This window comes from Drosophila sulfurigaster, chromosome 2R, assembly GCF_023558435.1.
Source record: "Drosophila sulfurigaster albostrigata strain 15112-1811.04 chromosome 2R, ASM2355843v2, whole genome shotgun sequence".
Classification (NCBI taxonomy): Eukaryota; Metazoa; Arthropoda; class Insecta; order Diptera; family Drosophilidae; genus Drosophila; species Drosophila sulfurigaster.
The window spans coordinates 33,009,195-33,031,417 of record NC_084882.1 but is presented as its reverse complement, the minus strand read 5'-3'; the positions used below and the strand labels follow the sequence as shown (position 1 = coordinate 33,031,417).

The window sequence follows — 22,223 nt, the reverse complement described above, 5'->3', positions numbered from 1 at the left end:
TTGGGAAACGTTTGAGTTTTGTAGCGATCAACAAGCTGATGTTGCTTCAGTTGGAACTCTGCGCTCAGTTGGTTTGGACGTGTTGACGCACAACAGCTAACCACATTTATTTTTTTGGTAAGTTTTATTAACCGTTTTTATAAATTAAATTCCAATTAATATTAATACAATAATTATTTAATATTTTTAAATGTAATTCAAATAATATATTTACATTTAACGATCATATTCTTTCTCTTTTTCTGCTTTGCTCTTTCTCTAACTATCTTTCCATGCTATGCTCTCTCATTTGCCTGATCTCTCTTTCGCTCTTTCACTCTCTCATTCCACTGCTGTTTGCATTGTTTACTTCCAGCTTCGTATCGTGTTCTTTGAGCCGCTCTTCAACGGCGTACAGCGTGTGAAGCGCAGAGCAAAAGAACAACAAACAAAAGCTGTTGTTGTAGCGTGTTCTTGGCTATGAAAATGATTGGCAGCGATTACGTACTGGAAGCGCACAACATATTCCACACCACCGAGGCAAGTGCATTGGAATCTCCCGCTCTCTCTCTTTACGTTGGTGGTTGCAATTGAAGTCTTTTGTTTTTGTTTTTTTAACAGGTGGACGGTGGTGGGTGCTTCAATGGAGCCGGCAATTCAGCGTTGGTGCTCAAAGGCGTCAATCTCACCGTGCACAGCGGCGAAGTGATGGCTATACTTGGCTCCAAGGGTGAGTTGCTTTAGTCTGATCCTCTATAGCAACTTTTAGTGATATTTGTTTTGCAGGCAGCGGTAAGCGAGCTTTGTTGGATGTGATTGCGCGACGTGCTGATGGCGCCACTCGTGGTCAGGTGCTGCTCAATGGCTCGCCACTGAGCAAGGCTTTGTTCCAGCAGCGCTGTGGCTATGTGACGCAATCCTGCACCTTTGTGCCTGGCCTGACGGTGGCCCAAACCTTGCACTACACGCCAACAATTGTAAGTTGATTTATTTGAATCCTTAAATGAGTTCTGGCGGTTATTGATGGATCACTTTAATGTAAAAGAGTTGCAGAGGCTAAATTTAACATCTCTGTTATTCAGCATTCAATCTTCTGTTAACCGAACAGTTTTAACATAACATTTCAATGTTATGCTATAACATGTTAATGTTCTGCTAACAATACTTTTGTATACCGAAATTTTGTAAGCATAAGAAAGTCGCTATTATTATGTATTCCCTACAAATCACAGTAATTTTCTTATCTGATTATTTTAAATTTCTGTTTGCAGCTGGGTGGCTACTTAAAGAGTTCCAAGGTGCGTCAAGTGTTGGCTGATTTGGCTCTCTCACAGGTGGCCCACAAGCGCGTAGAGTATCTGAACATCAGCGAAGCAAGGCGCTTGGCCATCGGCATACAGCTGGTCAGAGATCCAGGTGAGTTGTAGCAGCCAAATCAATTAACATTCCACATCAATACTTTGTTCTTTTAGTCATGTTGTTGCTGGATGAACCCACACAGGGACTGGATCCACTCAGTGCATACTTGCTCATCTCCATTTTGTCGAACACAGCCAAGAAGACAGGCTGTGGCATTCTCCTCTCATTGGAGAAACCACGCTCCGATGTGTTTCCATTCTTGGATCGTGCCTTGTTTCTGTGCTTGGGCGGTGTGGTTTATTCTGGTGGCACTCGCGCCATGTTGGAGTACTTCCATGCTATTGGTTTTCCTTGCCCGCAACTGGAGAATCCACTCATGTATTATCTATGTTTGTCCACTGTGGATCGTCGCAGTCGCGATCGTTTCTTGGAGTCGAGTCAACAGATTGAGGCTCTTGTGGAGCGTTTCTCTAGGGAAACCCCAATCTCGGATGCGCCGCTGAACAACATGGGATCTGGCAAAGTTCCACTTGCCTATGGCAAGCCAGGCGAGCTTAAAGTCTGGTCCATGCTCTATCTGTAAGTCAACAATTTGTAGTTAATTATAACTTATTTATATATGTTTCTATTTCTTTAGCAAACTGTTGGCTTCCACATTCTCCTGTGGGGTGGTGGGCATGAAGACGCTTTTCCTGCGTATGTTGCTATTACCTTTAGCTATGAGCTTGATGTGGGCTTTCTACACCAATGTGGGCGTAAGTAGTTAATTGATTCTTCCAACTATATCATATAATTTTATATGTTTTCCATTTAGGATAATCCCAGCGGTTTCTTCACTAAGAATGGCCTGATATTGAATATACTGGGACTGTCCTATGGTTGTGGCATCTTAACCACCATCTCACTATGTAAGTTCTCTGCTCATTCTATATCTTTCGCTTGATTTTATAGCTCTTCTAATTGCAGTTCCCATTTGGCGCAAGAAATTCTCACAGGATACTCCAGAGGGTCTTTATTCGGGCACCACGTTGCTCGTGGCCTACAATGCCGTTTCCATACCGTTCTCTGTAGTGTCTGCGGCGCTCGCCAGCTGCGTCGTCTATCCGTAAGTCTAACACTATTCCTATAAATAATATCAATTTATTATTATTTTCATATTACAGTTTACTGCTAGACAGCAAGTTTAATAGTGGCACCATCTTTGCTTACTTGCTGGTGGCGCTTTGGTCCAGTTTTGTGCTCGCCGAGCAGCTGTCCATTGCCTTCCTGCTGGTGGTCAAGGTGCCCTTCAACGCCGCCATTGCTGTGACCTATGTTTTGGTCATAAGCATTGCTTTGGCTAGCGGCACAGTGCGGTAAGTTTCCAACAGCAGCTGTTAAGTTAACATTACAAATAACATTCTCACTACTCTTCCCTTTACAGCTCATTCAAGGGATTGCAGCCCTGGTTGCAGGACAACACTAAGGGTACGCATACGCGTTACGCCTCCTCGCTACTGCACAGCATTGCTTTCCAGTCGCGCAAACCAAATTGCACATCTACCGCCTCTGTCGTTTGCCCCAAGGTGGCGGACTTTATGCACGAGCGCTTGGGACTTCCCGATCCAGATGTGAGTTCAGTTTGCAAACCAATTGTGGAAAGCTTATAATTTCCGTTGTTTGTGCTTGCAGGAAACAATTGATGTGGCTGCATCGTGCGCCTTTGCTGTGGGTTTGGCCGCCTTCAATATGTTGCTCTATTTGTTCCCAATGCCACGCTGTGTGCGTCAGAAATTTAAAGACTGAGGCGCCACTTCCATTAACATTAACTTTAACTTAACATTTAAGGTGGCGATGGCACTATCGCTGTTACTCCACCTCTATTTAAGATCTATTTAAAAAAGCACTAACAATAAATACCAAGAAAAAATACTGCATTTGAGTACAAGCACAGGGCTGCACAATAAGCTGATATAAGCTGGTCTACACTTTCAAGCCGCGCAATCGATAACATTGCGAACTCGATAACACGACACAACAAAGGCGCGCGTTTGATAAGTTTTCATGCTTGCATTAAAACACCGTCTTTGTATTATTTATCGTTTTATTTACAAGAAAACTTAAAATTAATAGAAATTTCGTAATGCATATACTTGTTTACCATTACAAAAAATACAAAATACTTCAAAAGAATTGTTTTTTTAAATTTTGCCAGCTGCACATCGAATTGGATTTTTAGTGTGTGTTTTGTTTCGTTTCATTTTAGTTTAACAATTGTCTAACGACTAAAAATATGTTTCTTTTTTATTTTATTTAAATAACTAGATACACGCATGGAAATTCATATAGAACGCAACTGATTTTGCATGAATATTAAACGCGAGTGTTAAATGGGTATTCGATACAAAATGCTGGGTGAATAATGCGAGCAAATTAAATTGGCTGTATGGAAAAAAAGCTAAATGGAGGGAGGGTATGAAAACTGTTATCAAATACTGTGGCACCTATAAACGAGTAGTTGGCGGCGGAAAGAAGTCATGATTGTGGCAGGAAAAGTAAGTAAAGTAAGTTCGAGGGCTGGGCTAGGGAAGCAAGGACTTTCTGTTTAGTTTAGTCCGTGTCATAGTAGGCATAATCGTAGCTGGTATCCTCATCGGCATGCGGCGGTCGCTTGCTCTTCTTCTCCTCCTTTTTGCTCTTGGCTGACTTCTTGGGCGCCACAGTGGTGCTTTTGCTAGTTGTGGTTGTTCTGGCTGTTGTTGTGGTTGTGGTTGTCGGACGACGCGATGTGCTGGTCGAAATGCTGCTGCTGCTGCTGCCGCTGTAAGTTGTTGGTCTGCTGGTCGTCGTCGGACTAGATGGCGCTGCCTGTGGACTGTACTGAGAGTTGTACGCCTGCGATGTCTTCTCCGCCTTGTAGATATCGGCACGCAGTTTATTAATGCTGGCGGCGCCAAAGTTCAACGATTGTGCCGTCTTAAAGAGTTCCTCATCCTCATCACTCACATCGGCTTCGCGTTCCTTTTGCTGTGACGATTGCTGTTGACTCTTCAGATGACTGTGCGCCTGCTGAAAGTTGTTGTGACTGAAGCCATGTGGTTGTCGACTCGAGTAAGGCGCACTTGTTGTCGTTGTTGTTGTGCTGCTTGTGGCGCTCGAGCTACGATTGCGCAAGAACTTGAAGCGATTGCGTGGAAAGTCATTTTCGTAGAGTTCAGGATGATACTGACCATCATCCTCATCCACATTGTAGTAGGGATTAGCTGTGGTGGGCAGAGCAGCAGTTACGGAAGTGGCTTTCTTCACAGGACTCTGACTGGGACGCAGCGTCTGCTGCGTTTGATAGAAACTTTGTTCGTAGGGTTTCTTGTAGGTTGTGGGTCTGAAAGTAGTTGGCGTGAAAGCATCTCTAACAGAAGCCGTGGATTGCTTCTTGTTATTGTTGTTGTTGCTGGGATTCTGCGTGCTCGTTGTGGTTGGATAGTAGAATTCATCGTCCGCATATTTCTGTGTTGTGGCCTTGTAGGTGATGCTACCACGACTGCCAAAGCTGCGTGGTTTGGCGGGAGCAGAGGATGCAGCCTTGAAAGGCGCCGGCTCTTGGTTGCCCACGCGTCCCAAGGATTGCTGTGGCTGTGCTCTAGGTCGCTGATACTGCGGCTCCAGTTGATTCACCTTCTTGGGCACCGCCTGGAAAGGTTGTGGCTTGGCCACCTCAGCAAATTCATTGTGATTGATAAAGTTGGACTCTTGAGGAGCCAGCTTTTGTTTGCGTGCCGCCACCGTTGGCTTCTGGCGTTGCCTTGTAGTCTCCTTGTCGAAGTCCTGCGCATTCTTGCCCGTCAATTTGGTGGAACTTGCCACCGACTCGGTGCTCTTGAAACGATAGTTGGGATTATAAGTCGTGGGTTGTATGCGCTCCTGAGTCTGATAATCGTTCAGTCCAAAGCTAAAACGACTCGTGATGCCAGAGCTCAGCTGTCTGGGAGTTGTAGCCGCTGTGGGCGGCTGTGTACTGGGCGTGGTCGATTTGAAGCTATGCGCCTGAGCGAAGTCCTGGAAATCGGCATTGAATGAAGCATGCAACGTGATCTTTTTGATCGCTGGAGCCGCTGTTGTTGTGGTCGTTGTGAATGCTGTGGTTGTGGTCGATGGCGTTGTCTGTCTGCGTGTGGGCGTGGCACGCGTTTTACTTGCCGATTCGGTAGTCTTGCGATTGTAATCGTTAAAGTCATTTGGACGGGAACGTGGAGCCGAAGCTGAAGCTGAAGATGGTTCCTCATCGAATTCGCGACCACCGTGGCGATTGGCAAAGAAATGCGAGCTGTGGGAACCCTTGAAGATATCATCGATGTCTTCTATGGGAATACAAAGAGAGCGAGAGAAGGGAAATCGCGACAAGCGCGTGATTAATTTGTGTAATAAATTTTAAAGTTGCCATTGTCTTCTTACGCTTCGAGTCATCGTTGTTGTTGTTGTTGAAGTTGTAATTGTTGTGGTTGTTGTTGTAGTAGCTGCGCTCTGTAGTGGTTGTTGTTGTTGTTGTGGTGCTGCTTGTGGTGGGCGTATAATAGCTGGTGATGGGTCTCTTAGATGTCTGCGTATTGTCCGCAGCATTCAAATTGCTTGCCGAACTCGCTCCACTTGAACCATAATTATTGTGTCTGGGGCGCGACTTTTGATGCTCCTTGCTGCGACGCACATCAGCTGTAATCAAAACCCAAACAAAAAAAATAACAAAAAAAATAAAATAAAAACTATATAAATAACACATAATTGGATCATTATTTATTTCTAACCACTTTCGGCCCGCTGTAAATGGAATGTGGCCTCCTCTTCGTTGGCATTTTTTACTGCTGCCGCTGCTGCCATCGCCGTCGCGATAGAGATCGTTGAGATGATTGTTGTCATAATACGAGGTGGCCTTGTCACAGTCGACATCGGCCCAATTGGCACAGATCTGCAGCTCCTGATCGAAGGCCGTGCTGTTGGGACAGAGGAAGCGATAGTCCTGCACCTGTTGGACAAACGAATGAACTCTTCGATGTGAGAGCTGTGTGTGCACACAATATGTAACATATTTGCAAATTGCATAAAGCGGCATCATCAAAATCAGCATTAAACATCATAAGCATCATATATGGTATGTGGTAGGTAGTATGTGGTAAGATCAGACCAGATCAACATGCAAAATTCAATTTCAAAATTTTATGTCACAATTAGTTTTGGAATACAAGCGTGCTTAAGGTTAATAAATTAAATCAAAAGGCAAACGGCAATCAAAAAAGTGTTTAAAAATGCAGCAAACAATATATACAAATAATAAAATTATAAATGAAATGAGCTATAAATAAATAAGTTGTATATGCTTATACTCAAATTTATGTTCAACTAGTATGAAATTGTTAATGCTGTAAATTGTTAATGAGGTGATGACAATTTGATTAAGAAATGACAGTCGTTAAATGAGATGAGTTAAGATGACTTACTACTATTTCTACAACTAAATACTACATCTTTTTTTAGCTCTTGATCAATGAAATAAATCTTCACATGATTCGATGAATTCATTATAATAAATTGATTTACCAAATTAAATTATTACACTCTTTTTAGGGTATTTTGTCAATTAATTTTATGTTAATGTGTAGTTCGAAAACGAAATACATAAAAATTGATGATTGAAGAGCAGGCGCAAGGTCAGTTTTAAGTTAACTGTCTTTTTGGATAGTCATTTATTTCATGCGGCGTTAATCTGCGATTAAATTTACGGCGCTAAGCTGCTGGTTGAGCTCTTAGGCTGACACGAGATTGAATTTGTGTTTTATTAATACCTATTTTGCAAGTCACACTCTAACAAACTTTGCTCTAAATTTAAGTCTAAACGTATGCCAAAACTTGTATTGAATAAGGAGAGGATTACATGAGTCTAATTTGATTAATAAGCAGTGATTTTGAGGAGATTGTATTATAAATTTAATCTACTTAAATAAAGTGGAGACGAGTAAAAACTGCTTTAATAAGCTTGAATAGAAACAACTAATGAGAGTAAATAAATTCAGCGTCGAATGCTTAGATCCGTCTTCACAAGCAGTTTATTTAATTAAATCAATGTTTAAAGCAGCTCATAAAGTTTAGTATTCAATTAAGTTGCTGAAGAAAGTTCATTGTTCTAAAAAAATATATATATATTATTTATCGCAAATATGCGCAGCGCTTTTAGCTCAACTTTGACTGGCATTTAATTACTCATACATCTAAGATCTCGCCACAAAAATACTTTGCTATATGCTTGTGATTCTGTTGCCGATCGCAGTCTCACACACAGAGGAGATGTCGCTGCCAAATATCGTGACAAAAATTACAATAGCCTCGGCGCAAGGCTTTGACTTTAGATGCTTGCGACTTTAGACTTTGTGTTTTTGTTTTGTGTTTTTTGTTTTTCCTAACAAGCCAAAGGCCGAATGCAACTTTGGCATTTCGCGTTGGCACTTGACATTTTGCGGCGAGTAATCGATGCGAATACGAAAAGCGGAACAACTGCAGTGCCGGGTAGCCAGCCAGGTGAGATGATGCCAAAGTTGTTGTTGATGTTGAGGTAGGCAATGAGAACGATTGTAAAAAAAAGCGAAGCCAAGTCTTGTGTCTTGGTTAATTGAAGTGAACGTTCTCGATATTTGTTCTCGTTCTCTCAGCAGGCTAATTGAATAAACAGATACAAATAAAAAAGCAACCAAATCTAACGTTTAATGTACAACAAACATATTTGAATTGAACTCGTTTTTACCAATTCGGCTGACGATTTATTTATTGCATGCTAAATGGTAAGACGAGCTCCAAATTTCATGAGTGTGTGAGACAACTTTCAATGCCATTTCCTATTCATAGGCCAAAGTGTATTTGTTTCGCCAACTGACCGAGCTCAATCAGCAGCAATCGCAGCTGCGCGAAGAGGCCATCTCGAGTGTTTTGGACGATGTCTTCAAGGGCAGCACTAGCAGCGTATTTAATTACTGCGATTGGCCTGATTTTAATACTAAGGATAATCAATGTGATGCGCAGGATTTGCTGGGACGTTTACTGAATGCGCTCTTTAGTCGCGTTTATGCTTTGGAAGCGAGAAGAGAGCTGAACATTGGCATCAAACATGTGTTGATTGATGGCGAGTGTAAACGTTTGAGTGTTGAAAGCAGCAAATCAAACTCTGAACACTTTGTGGCATCGGCAGCTGCTGCTTATTTGTATATGCGCAGAGTGGTGAATCAATTGAGCTGCAATTCCTGTTTACTCTTCACAATCTGCGTGCGTCAAACGAAGCTGGAACAAACTTTAAACCTTAATGGAAAATTGCAACTATTGCACCTACAGAAAAGTAATCTTATTGAGCTTGCCACGCCAATTGGTTCGCTAATGAAGCACATTGTTGCCTTGGCGCAAAGTGAAAAGACGCATTTGCGTTATTACAACATTAAATTAGAAGCGCTGCTCAAGGAGCTGCTGGGTCAAGGCAAGTATTGCGTAATTATCAACTACACAATACTGCCAGAAAAGCCACAAAAGTCTTTAGCTAAACTCCCACTTTCCAACAAATTGTGGCGTGCACTTTACAAGCGACAGTTTCGACTGTATAAAATTATAACTGAACAACTCAAAGGTCTGGAGTTCTGGAGCTGCGATGGGCAACAGTTGCAGCTGCATGAACTGCAGAAGAGCGGCGACCTTAAATTCGAGGTGAGAAAATGCCAAATTAAACAAGAGGAGTGTGAACAACACGCTGAGCAGCAGCCGACGGCATTTGCAGAAATGCAGCAAATCAAATTGGCTGCCAAAGACAACATCGACAACATGCTGGAGCTGCAGGACATGATGGCCAAGCTAGCCAGCAACATGGAGCAGCACATGCAACAGCTGGAGCAAAAGAACAAAACTATAAGTAGACTGCATGAGCTGCTGGCCAAAGCCAATGACACGGTGCAAGAACAGCGTGAGCTCTTCCAGCGTAATCTCGCTTTTTATGCGGAAATGTTTGAACGGTTGTGGCAGCAACAGAGCCACACTCTGCGGCTGCAGGAACAGCAGCGGGATGAGCAGTTGTCCCAGATGTTTGACACGATATGCAATGAGTTGCATAGCTCGCTTCTGCCGGAGACAACGCTGCAGCTGGATGAGAGATGCGAGCGTTAGGCAATTAAGCACTTAAAGGGCAAACAGGCAGTGCTATCTCTCTCTCTGTCTCTTTCCCTCACTCTCTCTCTTTCGCGTCACGAAGTCTCATGTACACATTTGCCGTCTGCAACTTTGCCATTTGCAAGCTGACAGTGCGAAAGATTGCAGCGCGTTGCACACACAGCAAGTTTGTTGCCTAAGTCTTTCGTTTTGCTGACAGCATTTCAAGGTAAAATGATGTAAATTTTATATAGTATGATAAAGATTGCACTTATGTTACAAAACTATCTAGCTCTTTCACTCTTCTCAAACAATTTTGATCTATTTTTGCAAAAATCTTTCAAGTTCGTTGCCTAAGTCTTTCGTTTAGCTGGCACTTTTTCAAAGCAAAATTATGTACATTTTCTAAAATCTTTAGATCTTTCTATTGTTGCAGCTCATTGCCAAGCTCATGCAAGTTCGTTGCCTAAGTCTTTCGTTTTGCAGGCTGCATTTCAAGGTGAAATGATGTAAATTTTATATGATATAGTTCCAGTAAAGTTAACTGCAATACACCCTATGATTTATTCTATGAATTCTCTTTTTTAAAAAACACGTCTTATCAAGTTCGTTGCCTAAGTCTTCCGTTTTACTTTCTGAATTTCATGGCTAAATGATGTAAATTTGATATGATAAAGTTGGTCTTGCGTAATCTTCAACACACTCTCATGTCATTTCACTCTTCTCGCGCATTTTTTCCCTTTTCTGCATTGCAGCAAATTCCACAAGTTCGTTGCCTAAGTCTTTCGTTTTGTATGTACATTTAAGATGGCAAGTTTGCACTTATGTTTTCAACAGCACATTCTTTCTCTTTTCTTGCTCGATCCGACATTTCTATTCTCTTTATTTTTAGTTGATGCTTCAAGGTAAAATTAGCTAAAAGTTACACTTATTTTTTTCACTCCGACAAGGGCACATCTTTTGTGATTGCTGTTGCCTTTTGATATTGTTGTTGTTGTGCATGTGTGTGTGTGTGTATGTGTATGTGTAGCTAGTTGATGGTTGCAAGCACTTACCCCAATTCCGGGCAGCTTGACGCAGACGTGGAACATCTGACACTGAGTCTCGGGATCGGCATAATAACCGCCAAGTATCTTGTCACGGCACGTGAACTGCGTCTTTGGCATATTCTGCAGACTGTACGTGGGATATGGCCTGCCAAAGACATCCTCATCCTCGTCAAGCAGCTGCGCTTGGGCAGCGCCAAGCCAGAGCAGCGTCGTTGCTGTAACAGAGAAGAAGAAAAAAACGAAGCAAATCGTGCGCGTTGTTAATCTTCAAATGTTAACTCAAGTGTGGAGCTGGAGTCGCGTTGTCTAGAGTCTTTGGTTTGACCTTCAGCTTTTTATTGTGGCACACAACACTTTCGCTTGCGGAGTCGGAGAGACGAGCTCATGATTTATGTACTCCGTACTCTAGCTCCAGCTTGTAAAGCTACTCAAGGCTGCTTCACATCAAGTTCTGTCGTGTGTGTGTTTGGGTTTATTTATCTCCGTTAATTGCTTTTTGATACCACGAAATAAAAGACATCATTAAAATATTTTCAGCTGCCCTCCCCCTCCCAAAAGTTCCCACAGTGATACTTTTGTGCACTTGTGTCAATTGCCCAAAAAAAAAAAAACGAACACGAATATGTTTCTCATATGAGGGCCGAACAATTAAAATGCCATGTCAATCACAAGTTATGGATTACCAATGTTGTTTGTTTGTCTGTCTACCATATAGCGTACATCGTGGCTTTTTAATGGCCCAAAACAGCTAATTACCATGACGTTGCCAACTTTTGCAGTGATGTGTTGTGGCTGTTGCTTTTTTGCGGCTACTGTTCTTACAAAATGCTAGCGGAAGATGCGCTTGCTGCAATTAATGCAATTGCAGTTGCAGAACCAATGCTAATCGCCCTCTGTCCGTTTCGTCTCGTCACAAATTGCATTCAAATCTGTCTGTCTGTCTGCTGTCCGTCTGTTTGTCTTTGCCTGGAATTATGCAATCGAGCAAAGCCTCATTCATCATCGTGGCGAATAAAAGCCAGACAGAGAAAAGCTGCCTAAGAAGAAAGAGCCGACTTCGACTCGTCTCTTGTCTCGTCTTGCTGCATTTAAAGATTCGCATTTAATTCAAATGAATTTTATTTTCAATTCCGACTCGTTTTTTTTCCCTCTTCAATTGCGCGTCTTTTGTTTGCCTTGTGAACTATGACTGGGCAGATGATGATGATGGCTGGCGATGCCCAGCTTGATTGCTGGGTCAGACGTTTGTTTTCCTCTTTTGTTATTCCCAAAAACAACAAAAAACGGATTGTTCAATTTAAAATTTCTTTGCCCTGCTTCCGTAAGGCGGAGTCGCGTCGTCTCTGACGTTGTCTTTTAATGATCACAATAAGATAAACCGCGCGCATATAATTATCATCTGGATGACCCAATATCAGTTGAATATAATTGTCTGCAACCTTTTGCCGCAATTCGTTACAAATTCGTTACTTATTTCATTATTTTCGTCTGCCACTGTGAGTTATCGAAATTCATGTACTCATGCCCCATGATATATCTCATCTTGTTGTCTGTTTACTGTTAATGTCTGCAACCTTGGAAGCCACACACTGCATAATTTCTTAAAAAACGCCTCAGACTCAGCTAATGATCATGCGAATTAGTTATTGACGATCAGCTCTCAGTACATTACGTGTCTGCCTGCTCCCATCGAATCAGCTTAATTATATTAAGAAGGAAGGTCAACACAAAAGACATTACCATTGAAGCTAAAGGTTCCTCTCGTCTAATGATCGAAAGGAAATGGAATCAATGAAGAAGAATTTGTGATCTGTAATTATGCTCATGAATTGATATTGAATGTGTGGTTAAGAATCTCAATGATTTCAATTTGATACTAATTAAGGAGATTCTCAATTTCCTGCATGCAATACTTCTATTAAATGACTATGCTTTTTTTTAGCTGAATTGCAATTTCCTGTAAGATGAATTCTTTACCTAACTTAGCAAATTTTAATACTTCGCTTCTTCATGTGATCTCACGAATTCTTTAGAATGTTGTGGAATGATTCTTTCCTTATTTAATTACGGGTTTTCGCTTTCTACTGTAAATTCATTTAATCTAATTAAAAGTGAGTTAGATTACCAGAAATTTCATTTAGGAAAAATATTAAGTAGCTTTAAACGTAATTTAATTAGCAAAGATTTTAATTTTTGTTACTTTAAAAAAAAAAATTAAAAAATTAAGTATAGTGTTATATGTATTTGCTTCAACTGTAAAGTTAATCTAATCTTCTTTTAAAATAGTAATTTGTATCAAAAGAAACATCTATTTAAAAATAAAATATATTCTAAAAGTAGTAAATAAAGAAATTTCTATTTAAAAATTAAATACTTTTTTTTTTTAATTTTAAAATGAAATACTTTGTTTATTATATTTAATTCAAAAAGGAAGAAAGATATCAAAAGAAATTTCTATTCCTCTTAAGAAAGAAGGAAATAATAAAAATATAAAACAAATTTCCATTTATCTACATTTTATTCAGAAAGTAAAAGCAAAGAGTTGTATTTCAAAAAATCATAGAAATAGAAAAATGACATAACTTTTCCAACTAACCAATTCCGAAATAGGAAAAAATAATGAACTTTTCCAGCTAACCCCAATTCAAATATGGAAATAAACGTAGGAGATTGAAGAGTGTTCTAAAAGTGCAAAACTTCTTTAAAGAAATGATTTCGCTAATAATAAAAATTCAGTATGGCAATAACAAACCATTAAAATAATAATGGAAAGAAACTTGTTTTCTACAAACTGAATTTGCAATGTTTAAATTATGATAAGTAGATAAATGTCCAAAAAATATGTGCATTAAAAATATCTTTTGAATTGCGGCGAAACTAGTTTAAAATGTCAACAACCGTTATGAAGTGATTCTCCCATAAAAATTATTTAATCATGAATAATTTATAAAGATTTCAACGGACTTTCTTCCCACCACAATTATTCAATTTAATGCAATTTATATGCTACCTGCTTTTTGGGGCATACTCACCCAACAGAAAGGCGTAGATTTGATAATTAATCGACGACATGACGCTGGTTTGTAAAGTGTTTAATCCAACGCTAGGCGTGTGATGCATCCAAAGTTAAGGTAATTTATAATATCCGAAGAAAAGGGGATTATCCAAAAAAGCACTAGAAAGATTCACATGGAATGCACTGTAACAAGACACAACAACACCCAAAAATTATGATTACAAAACGCGCAAGTTGTTTGTTGGTTTTCGTTTTTTGTTTTTTGTTTTTGGTTGATTTTTGGTTGTTTTTCGTTTTAACACAAAATCATCGAGCGATGCATTTTTCGATTCAGAAAACTGTTTGTCATGCCATGGAAGACGGCACTCGAGTTGAAAATTCGACGAAAAATTCTTCGACGTCGTCGTCGTATGTAAATGCGTACGAATTTTCGAATTTGTTAGTTTCGCAAGGTGCGAAAACTGCTGCGGAAAACCATTTAGAATGTGCAACGAAACGTTGAGAAGACGAGGCAGTCACTCGCTTGCCACTTTGCTGTCTTTATCTCGCTTCTCCACTTATGTTGGCCTCTGCCTCACACTTGACTGGGCAACAGCAAACAGCAACAGCAATAGCAACAGCAACAGCAAACTGAGAGTCTTGGGAATATAGACAAAAAAAGTTCAACTACGAACCGCACGAGACGAGCCTGAGACGAGAGGCGCAGTGATGCGCGATTTGCGACTTTATCGTTTACGTTGTCGAAGCGAAATGATTTCTGAAAGCGAAAGGAAAAACCACTTGGGCCCCAAAAGAAGAAGGCAGCCAGCAGCAGCAGCAGCTGCGACGTCGTCGTTGGCAGCGAATCGCACACGAATCGAGTTTGCTTGTCTTCGTTTCTGTTGCTGCTGCTGCGACTTCTATTTCAACGTTGTGCTTCTGCTGCTGCGGCATTCGTTTGATTTGAAAAAACGGACGGGCGCATGTGTCGCATGCTTAACGCACATTACGCATACGCCGTGTGGTGTGTGTAGTGTGTGTAGTTACATTATTGTCTTGACAGCAATTGCAGCTTGTCGTCACTTACGTCAGCCGAGAGATGCCGCCGCAGGGCTCGAACTCGAACTCTGCTCCCAACCGCACTCCCACCGCAAAGTCGCCTGCAATTACCATGCAACACACACAATACATATGTGTATGTGTGTGTGTGTGTGTGCGACTTGCGACTAGCATCGCGTCGGTTGCATCTTCCGTTGAGTAGGTATTATGTCATAGTTAGTCATGGCGCGGCGGCATTGTCATTTACCCAGCCTCGCTGCTCTGCGGGCCAAAAGTCGAGATGTTGCTGCTGCCACTAAAGCTACAACTACAACTTGCAACTTGCAACTTCAACACGGCGGCAATCCGGTTCGCGTATATGGGTAAGTAGTGTGGCATCGCTTCGCAAGTGGGGAATGCGCGGCATTTTTGCTGCAGTGTGGGAATTTGCACGCCCGCAAAACTCTGCCAGCTTTTAGCTCCAAACATATTTTTGGGCGTTGCTTTATTTTTTTTTGGTTTGGTGTTTTGGATTTGCCAGATTTTTACATTTGCAGCCAGACGTCTGTTGTTTGATTTGTCAAGGCGTCGCTGGCTTGCCACTTCTGTGCCATGCCCTGTCCATCAAAGTGCCCTGGCCCTAACAAACAGCTGGCTTGGCATTTCAAAGTTGAGGTTGAACGGCTGCCGGAAAATTGTCTGCCTCAAGAAAAATGTCAACTAGGTATAAACTGAAGACGAGCCTGCGACTTTGTGACTTTCAAAAGGAAACCCAGCTTGCCAGATGGTTGTAAATGCAGCTGCAAACAAGCATGCTACAAGCTTGCAAGCTTCCTTTATGTTTGCTTCAATTTAATTTCCAAGTCATGACTATTACTTTAGGTTTTCTTTAAGTATGACTTTGTCACTTTCAATTTGAAACAAGTAAGGAAGCTACGAGTGTACTCTCTACCCAGTTTGAATAAAAGTTAAAAAGTGTGATATTATTCTTAAAAATATACCAAATAATTTAGTTAAAAAAATCTTAAAATATTTTGAAGGCTATAATTTTTTTGAATCTTCATTTGAATTCTCATTTAACAAGGTTTTCGGTAAAAAGATATTCAAAATATTTGCGAAGTATATTTATTGCGATTAGAGGCTTTTCTATTTCTAAGCAAATTACATAGTAGACCGATAAATTTAATGAATTTAAATATATTAAATAGTTTCTTTTAGTTTATCTTTCTGACTTTGTAATGAAACTTCAACGATAATTTCATTCAAAACATTTAAAAGAAATTTTAGTTATTAGGAAAGATTTTCCTTTCTTAGTTGAAATATTTAGTAAATAACAATGATAATTATTTTTTATAATTCCAAGATTCAAAATGAATTTAAATATGTTATATGGCCATTAAAATTAGATTTCCTTTCAACTGTGACTTTGGAGCTTTGAAAACAAAATTCATTGATCATTTCTTTCACTCTTGATTTTATTTGTCATTAAAATGGTTTAACAATAAAACATTAAAAATAATTTTGAATTGTTTAATTTATTGATGATTTTCCATTATGAGATTAAATACTTAATACCTTTTTAATTATTTAATAGTAAATAAATAATATTTTCGAATATTCTCATTTTATTTAAATTGAAGGTTTCAATTAATTGAGACTTTCATAAGCAACTTTCTTGAAAATGATTTTATTATTATATAATTCCTAATTTGAATATCTTACAAGATTTTCCATTTATTTTAAAAGTACTCTAATTAGTAAAGAGATTTTATTTGTGTGTTCTTTCAATATTAATTGGATTTGTTATCATAAGATTTTCTGTTTATAAATGAATTTTAAAAGTACTTGAATAAGTAATCCCATTAAATTTTGTATACCTTCAAAATGCATGTTCACATCAATTTAAAGGCTTCCTTTTAGCTGTGACTTTGTGACTTGCAGGAAAGGAAACTCATTTGCCATATGGCTGAAGTTGTAGCTACAAACAAGCTTTTAGCTTCCTTTAATTTTAATTTCTGCAGTCAGCTGCCAGTTGGGTTGTGTAAGCGTCTCTCTCTCTCAGTCTCAGTCTGTAGCTAGCTTTGTGTAAAAACATAATAAATGTTCAATTTGATGGTTGGTGCCCAACGTTTTGTGTGTCATCCCCGAAGCGAAGCGAATCGAATTGCATCGCAGCGTAGACAAAAATAAGAAGAAAAAAAAAAAGAAATGCTATGACTCACGCGATCGGACGAACTTCGTGGGAAAGGCCAATAACAAGGAAGTTTTTATTTTTGGTTGGAAGGAAATCGCAAAGAAATCCAATTATGTTGTGCAGTGTTCGATAGCGAGCAGAATTCTAATTAGCGCCTGCCATCAATTAAATCCACATCAATTTTGTCTATTTTTTTTTTTTTGGAAGTTTGGAAGTTTAACCTCCGCTTCCCTGACATTGATAAATGCGCTGCACGACAAAGACACGACTTGAGTGTATTGTTGTTAGAGCTTTTGCTGTTGTTGCTGTTGTTGTTGGAGGCCGCCTAAAAGTAAAGTACTTTTTAGGGTCTTGTTAAGAATGCCTGGGCAAGAGATTTGCCACGTAAATTATTTAATCTTTTGGGGGGGATTATATAAGGTGCTGGCTGCAGTAAAAGTGCCGAAAGCATTTGCACAATGTGTGGGAGCCAAAGTCGAATGGAAAATGCATGCAGACATTCACCACAACAGGCAACAAGGCAACTGCATCAGCAAAAGTAAATTTCAATTAAAGCTGAAGATGAGCGAAGCAGGCGAACAAGCTGAACTGAACTGAGCGAGCTGGCATTTTCTATGTGTATGTGTTTGTGTGATGCCACAAAAGCGACAATTCAAAGTTAGCAGCCACACAGCTAACGAGTCGCTGCTGCATTAAAATCTTTCGGCTATGGGAGACTGCAGTTGGGCATTTCAATTTTTGTGGAATTGCTTGTCGGGGGCCCATTGAGTAATTGTGCAGCAGCATCAGCAGCAGCAGCAGACTTTTGCTTTGGCTTGTCTGCCAAGCAGATTTCACGTTGATAAAGTGCAACTCTTACAACTGGCAACAAAAAAATAAAAAAAAAGACTCATAATAAGAAATTACATAGTCGACACACTCGGGCTGTGATTCGCTGCGCCTGCGTCTGCGCCTGCGCCTGTTGCACGTGGCAGCAGTCGATGTCGATGTTGCAGCTGTGCAATTTACAGCTTATGAGGCGACGTCGAAGCTCGCGCATTTCGCAAGCTTCAACGCACTGTCAAAAAAGTCTTCAGCCAGGATTGGGTCAGTAAGTTGGCTAATTTGACGCATTTGCCATGATGCGGCATATTTTTTGGTATGTATGTTCTGCCAAACGAATGACTTAGGCAACGAACTCGTTTGTGATATCGTTTGTCATGAAATGGAAACAAACTGCGGCCATGTTACAGCAGCCACTAAAAACCAACGCGATGTGTCGTCTCCGTCGTCGTAGAGCATGAGGGCTTTACAATTTGCATAAAACGCGCATTAGAGGCTCACCCCCGCCTAGGCATTGCCATCGCCTCCATCTCCAACTCGCGTCTCGTACCGAAGGCGCAACTTGTGCCGAAATCTTCACAACGAAACGTGAGAAAATGTTATAGACATTGCAGTTGCTATGCCTTAAACACACACACATACACACCACAACTACAACTGCATTTTAGTCTGCGGCAAAAATAAATAAAAATATTTGCAAATTATGGGAATGGCAAGTTGAGTGCGATGCTGTTGCTGTTGCCAAGAATCCAAACACCGACACTTCTTCTCTCAAACTGATCGCTGTTGTTGTTGCTGTTGTTGTTGTGACTAATTGCAATGCCCATACAAATGCATTTTTCGTAATTATTTGCCACAGCGAGCGGTTGGAATTATTCATTGTAATCATGTTAATGAGCTTTTGCGCCGTCGCATTGTTTCTCTCCAAGTATTCTTTAGCTGAGACAACGACAACCAGCAACCAGCAACCAACAACCAACAACCGACAACTGTCAAGCTAAATGCCAAACTGATGCCGAGTTCTCTCTCTCACTTTGCTGACCAGGATGCGACTTCAACTGCACACAAATTATGCGCATTTATTATGCCCGCTTTTTACTTTTATGTTAATTCAATTAGACGCCATTTGCTGGCAACTTTTGTCGCACTACGTCAACGTCGTTGTGTGTTGCCTCAGCTGAACTCTGTGCCTCGATTGCAGTTGCTGTTGCTGTTGATGTTGCTGTGGTGTCTTCTTCAATTGCTGCCGCTGGCAAAAGCATTTTGCAAAAAACGTTTTTGAGGTGCGCCACTTGCTTATCGTTTGTTTAGGCTGCAAAAAAAAACAAAACAAGACAACAACACCAACCAGCAGCAGCTCCAGCACCAGCACCAGCAACTGTTGCTGTTGCTGATTTATGCGTTTTGCAGCATTTAAATTGGCATTTATGTCAAATGGCGGTAAGTTATATTTTTTAATACATTTCGCTATATTTGCTTTTGGCAAAGCGTCCTTGAGCACGATCACAACTCGCTTCTCAAGACTCAAGACTTCGACATCGCCATCGCCTTGCAACTTCGACACTTTTCCAGCAGCAGCCACAGCCGCATCGCCATCATCATCATCATCATCATTCCAAGTTAAAGCCCTGAGCTCTGCTTCCCATGGCTGCCACTCAAAAAAATAAAAATGAAAAAGCGCAGCGAATGCGACTTGCGACTCTCGACATTCGCCTGAGCAAATTGTTTAATTGTTCCATACATAGCAGCAATAATTGCCTTTATAACTAAATAAACTTTAGCCAATAAATGTTTGCCTAATCGAATGCCAGAATAACGTCTCGCTGAAGTGAAAGTTGAATCATCACTATGGCAGATGGCACAAAGTAATAATAAAAATGTATGGTTATATAATCAAATTATATGCTACACTAAAAGCCACATAAATTTTGTGTAAGCTGCAGAAATTACTAATGCAAAATTTGCCAGAATATTAGACACAAGTCATTTATTAAATTTATTGCTACTTACCTAAGTAAGTAGCAGACGAAAAATCAACATAAAATACTTTTTTAGTGCCCATAAACATTACTCATTAAAGGAGCTGCTCAGACAATAATGAAGCCATAGAATATTAGCTATAGTTAGTAAATTTATAAACCATTAAATATTCGTTAATAATTACTATTTAATGTACTGGTAATAACCAAACCAAATGCAGTTAATATTACGTATACGTCTCGACTTTTATAATTTTAAATTATACGTCGACACAGAATATTATTTATGCTTAGCAGATTTATTTACCATTAAATGCACCACAGCACAGCCATAATATTCGCTTATATTAAGTTTTTAAAGAGCAGGCAATAACCGAATTAAGTGCAGCAAATATTACGTATGCGACTTGAGGCTTTTGTATTGCATTTAATTTGTACGCCAAGACAGCAAAGCAAATTTAAGTTAAATTCAGTAAAGTCTAGCATTTTCTATTGCCTAAATTTATCAAGAAAATTTATTGAATGAAGTTAACAACTGCAGTTTGTAAAAACTGTCAAAAAGTGAATTTAATTAGAAATACGATTTTCATGCTGCTTATTTTTATACTCCATACCCATAGAGTAGAAGAGTAGTAGAAGGTTGTGCAGGCAGAAAAAGTATGTAACAAGCAGAAAGAGGCATCTCCGCCTTTATAAAATATATATTCTTGATCAGCGTTAACAGAGAAGATCTCAGAGACTATATAAGAAAAACTTAGCTACTTTGGCTGATAATCTGGTATATTTTAGTACGCTGTGGTATATTTAGAATGTAGTACTATAGCAATATACCAAATATTACAATCAGTATATTTTTTTAATTTTGCGGTATACTAATTCGATATATTTTCTAAATAATACTGCTACTTTAGTTGTCAAACTGGTATATTTTTAATGTAGTACATACTATATCAATATACCTATAGTACTATAGTACTACAATATACCAAATATAGCAATAATTATATTTTAAAATGTATGACGTATATTAATTCGGTATATTTTTTAATAATACTGCTACTTTAGTTGTCAACCCGGTATATTTTAGTATATTTTGAATATTTTTAGTATATTTTTACTATATCAATATACCAAATATAACAATTAGTATATGTAGTATTTTTGTGGTATTAAGTTGGTATATTTTATTAAAAATACTGTACTGTTTTAGTTTTATTCAAAATGTGGAGCGGGTATCTCACAGTCTGGTATACTTGACTGTCGCTTCCTTAATTGTTTTTTTCTGCTGTCGATCGCAATTTGCAATCTGTGCAAATTTAATCAAGCAAAGTGCATTTGGAGCTTACAAGTGCATAAAAAAGTATAATTGGCTGCATTAAAACTGGCATAACATCTTTCGCTATGCAAAATGGCTAGAATATTACGTATACGTCGCATGGTAATTGCAAGAAGCGCTTCAAAAAAAATATATGCGATGCTGATTGCCGTTTGCCGCTCACAAAACTTGCCAGTTGGAAGTTGTAAGTTGTAAGTTTCAGAGTTGCAAACTTGGCTGAGCTCGTAAATGTTGCGGCATGTCGATAACTGTTGAACTTCTCTGCGAAGATCGGATGCTAGACTCGAGTCTAGTCTTCTCTAGTCTAGTCTAGTCTATTCGAGTGGAGTGGAGTGGAGTGGAGTCAGTCTCATGCATATGCGACAACAAAATGCCACTGGCCTTGGCGCCTGCTGAGAATGTTGCGAACAGTTAGCAACAACAACTCGAACGAACCTCAACTCGTTGCATCTTTTTTGAAAGCTAACCAAATCCGTTTGGCTTTCAATAGTTGTTACAGTTTTTGTTTTTTTGTTGCTGGCTTCTGTTTTGTGTATTTGTTGCTTTCCGTTTGATGTGAAAAATCACATCATTCCACATTGCTCAATAAAAGCGTCAAAGCAAAATAGCAAAATGGCAAAATGGAAATGGAAAATGTGTTGGCATAATTAATTAAACAAATTATGTGAATTGCGCAGACGCGTTGACGTTTTTGGTGCAGCATCGTTCGTTCAAGTTGATTGCAATTTTTATTAATTTCACTTAGCGCTAAAGCGCTGGGAATGCGCCGCATCATAAAAACACAAAAAAACGAATCGAATCAAAACGAATCGAATCGAATCGAAGTCGAAGTTAACCACTTTGCCAGCTCTTATGGTCAATAGTGATTACAATTGCAGTAAAGATTTTGCAATGTCTGCGGCTTTTACGTGTTGCCTCCATATAGAGTCAACATATGGGCACACCTGGCTCTGACTCTGTCTCTGGCTTTTGGGCTCCTTCGAATGGATTCATGCGATTCATACTCGCACTCACATTTGTAGTTTGTGCCATTTTTTGGGAAAATTCTTCAGTTCTTTTGCAGCAGCAGCTGCAGCTAAAGTTGTTGCCTCGAGTTCAAATTCAATCAATTATTAATTATACGCCTTGTTGGCCATTGTTATTATTTTGTCTGTTATTGCAGCAATTGCATTCAAGTGTTTGTCCATCAGCAAACAATGCTACGGCAGCAGCAGAGCAGCTTCTTCTCTACAAACAAAAAATATTACAAACAATTTTTCTACATTTTTTTCTTCTTCTATTTTTCGTCTTCAAATGTTTGGAAATACTTAACAACCGCATCGAAATT

At 39.5% G+C, this 22,223-nt stretch overlaps 3 protein-coding genes across 4 annotated transcripts; 2 read left to right on the top strand and 1 right to left on the bottom strand.

Moving 5' to 3' along the window:
* Positions 1–40: 40 nt before the first annotated feature.
* LOC133837282 (ATP-binding cassette sub-family G member 5) lies at positions 41–3,249 on the top strand. 2 transcript variants are annotated; one of them, XM_062267979.1, is made up of 12 exons: positions 42–117; positions 356–519; positions 601–709; positions 766–956; positions 1,251–1,395; positions 1,452–1,917; positions 1,976–2,093; positions 2,153–2,246; positions 2,305–2,443; positions 2,502–2,693; positions 2,762–2,948; positions 3,010–3,249. In XM_062267979.1, the coding sequence occupies exons 2-12, from the start codon at positions 460–462 to the stop codon at positions 3,121–3,123; spliced, it is 1,815 nt and encodes a 604-aa protein (XP_062123963.1). In that variant the 5' UTR covers positions 42–117; positions 356–459; the 3' UTR covers positions 3,124–3,249. The 2 variants fall into 2 exon arrangements, with proteins under 2 accessions (XP_062123964.1, XP_062123963.1); XM_062267980.1 differs by lacking the exon at positions 2,502–2,693 and having other exon boundaries at positions 41–117.
* Positions 3,250–3,425: 176 nt separating this feature from the next.
* On the bottom strand, positions 3,426–14,291 carry LOC133837278 (mucin-2). Its single transcript, XM_062267975.1, is given in 7 exon segments — positions 3,426–5,675; positions 5,770–6,024; positions 6,117–6,180; positions 6,182–6,334; positions 10,539–10,747; positions 13,565–13,731; positions 14,223–14,291. Coding segments are annotated over 6 exon segments (2,517 nt in total). The 5' UTR covers positions 13,653–13,731; positions 14,223–14,291; the 3' UTR covers positions 3,426–3,927.
* LOC133837285 (uncharacterized) lies at positions 7,984–9,767 on the top strand. Its single transcript, XM_062267983.1, has 2 exons — positions 7,984–8,141; positions 8,206–9,767. Exons 1-2 carry the CDS (start codon positions 8,139–8,141, stop codon positions 9,499–9,501), a joined length of 1,299 nt encoding a protein of 432 aa, XP_062123967.1. The 5' UTR covers positions 7,984–8,138; the 3' UTR covers positions 9,502–9,767.
* Positions 14,292–22,223: the final 7,932 nt, after the last annotated feature.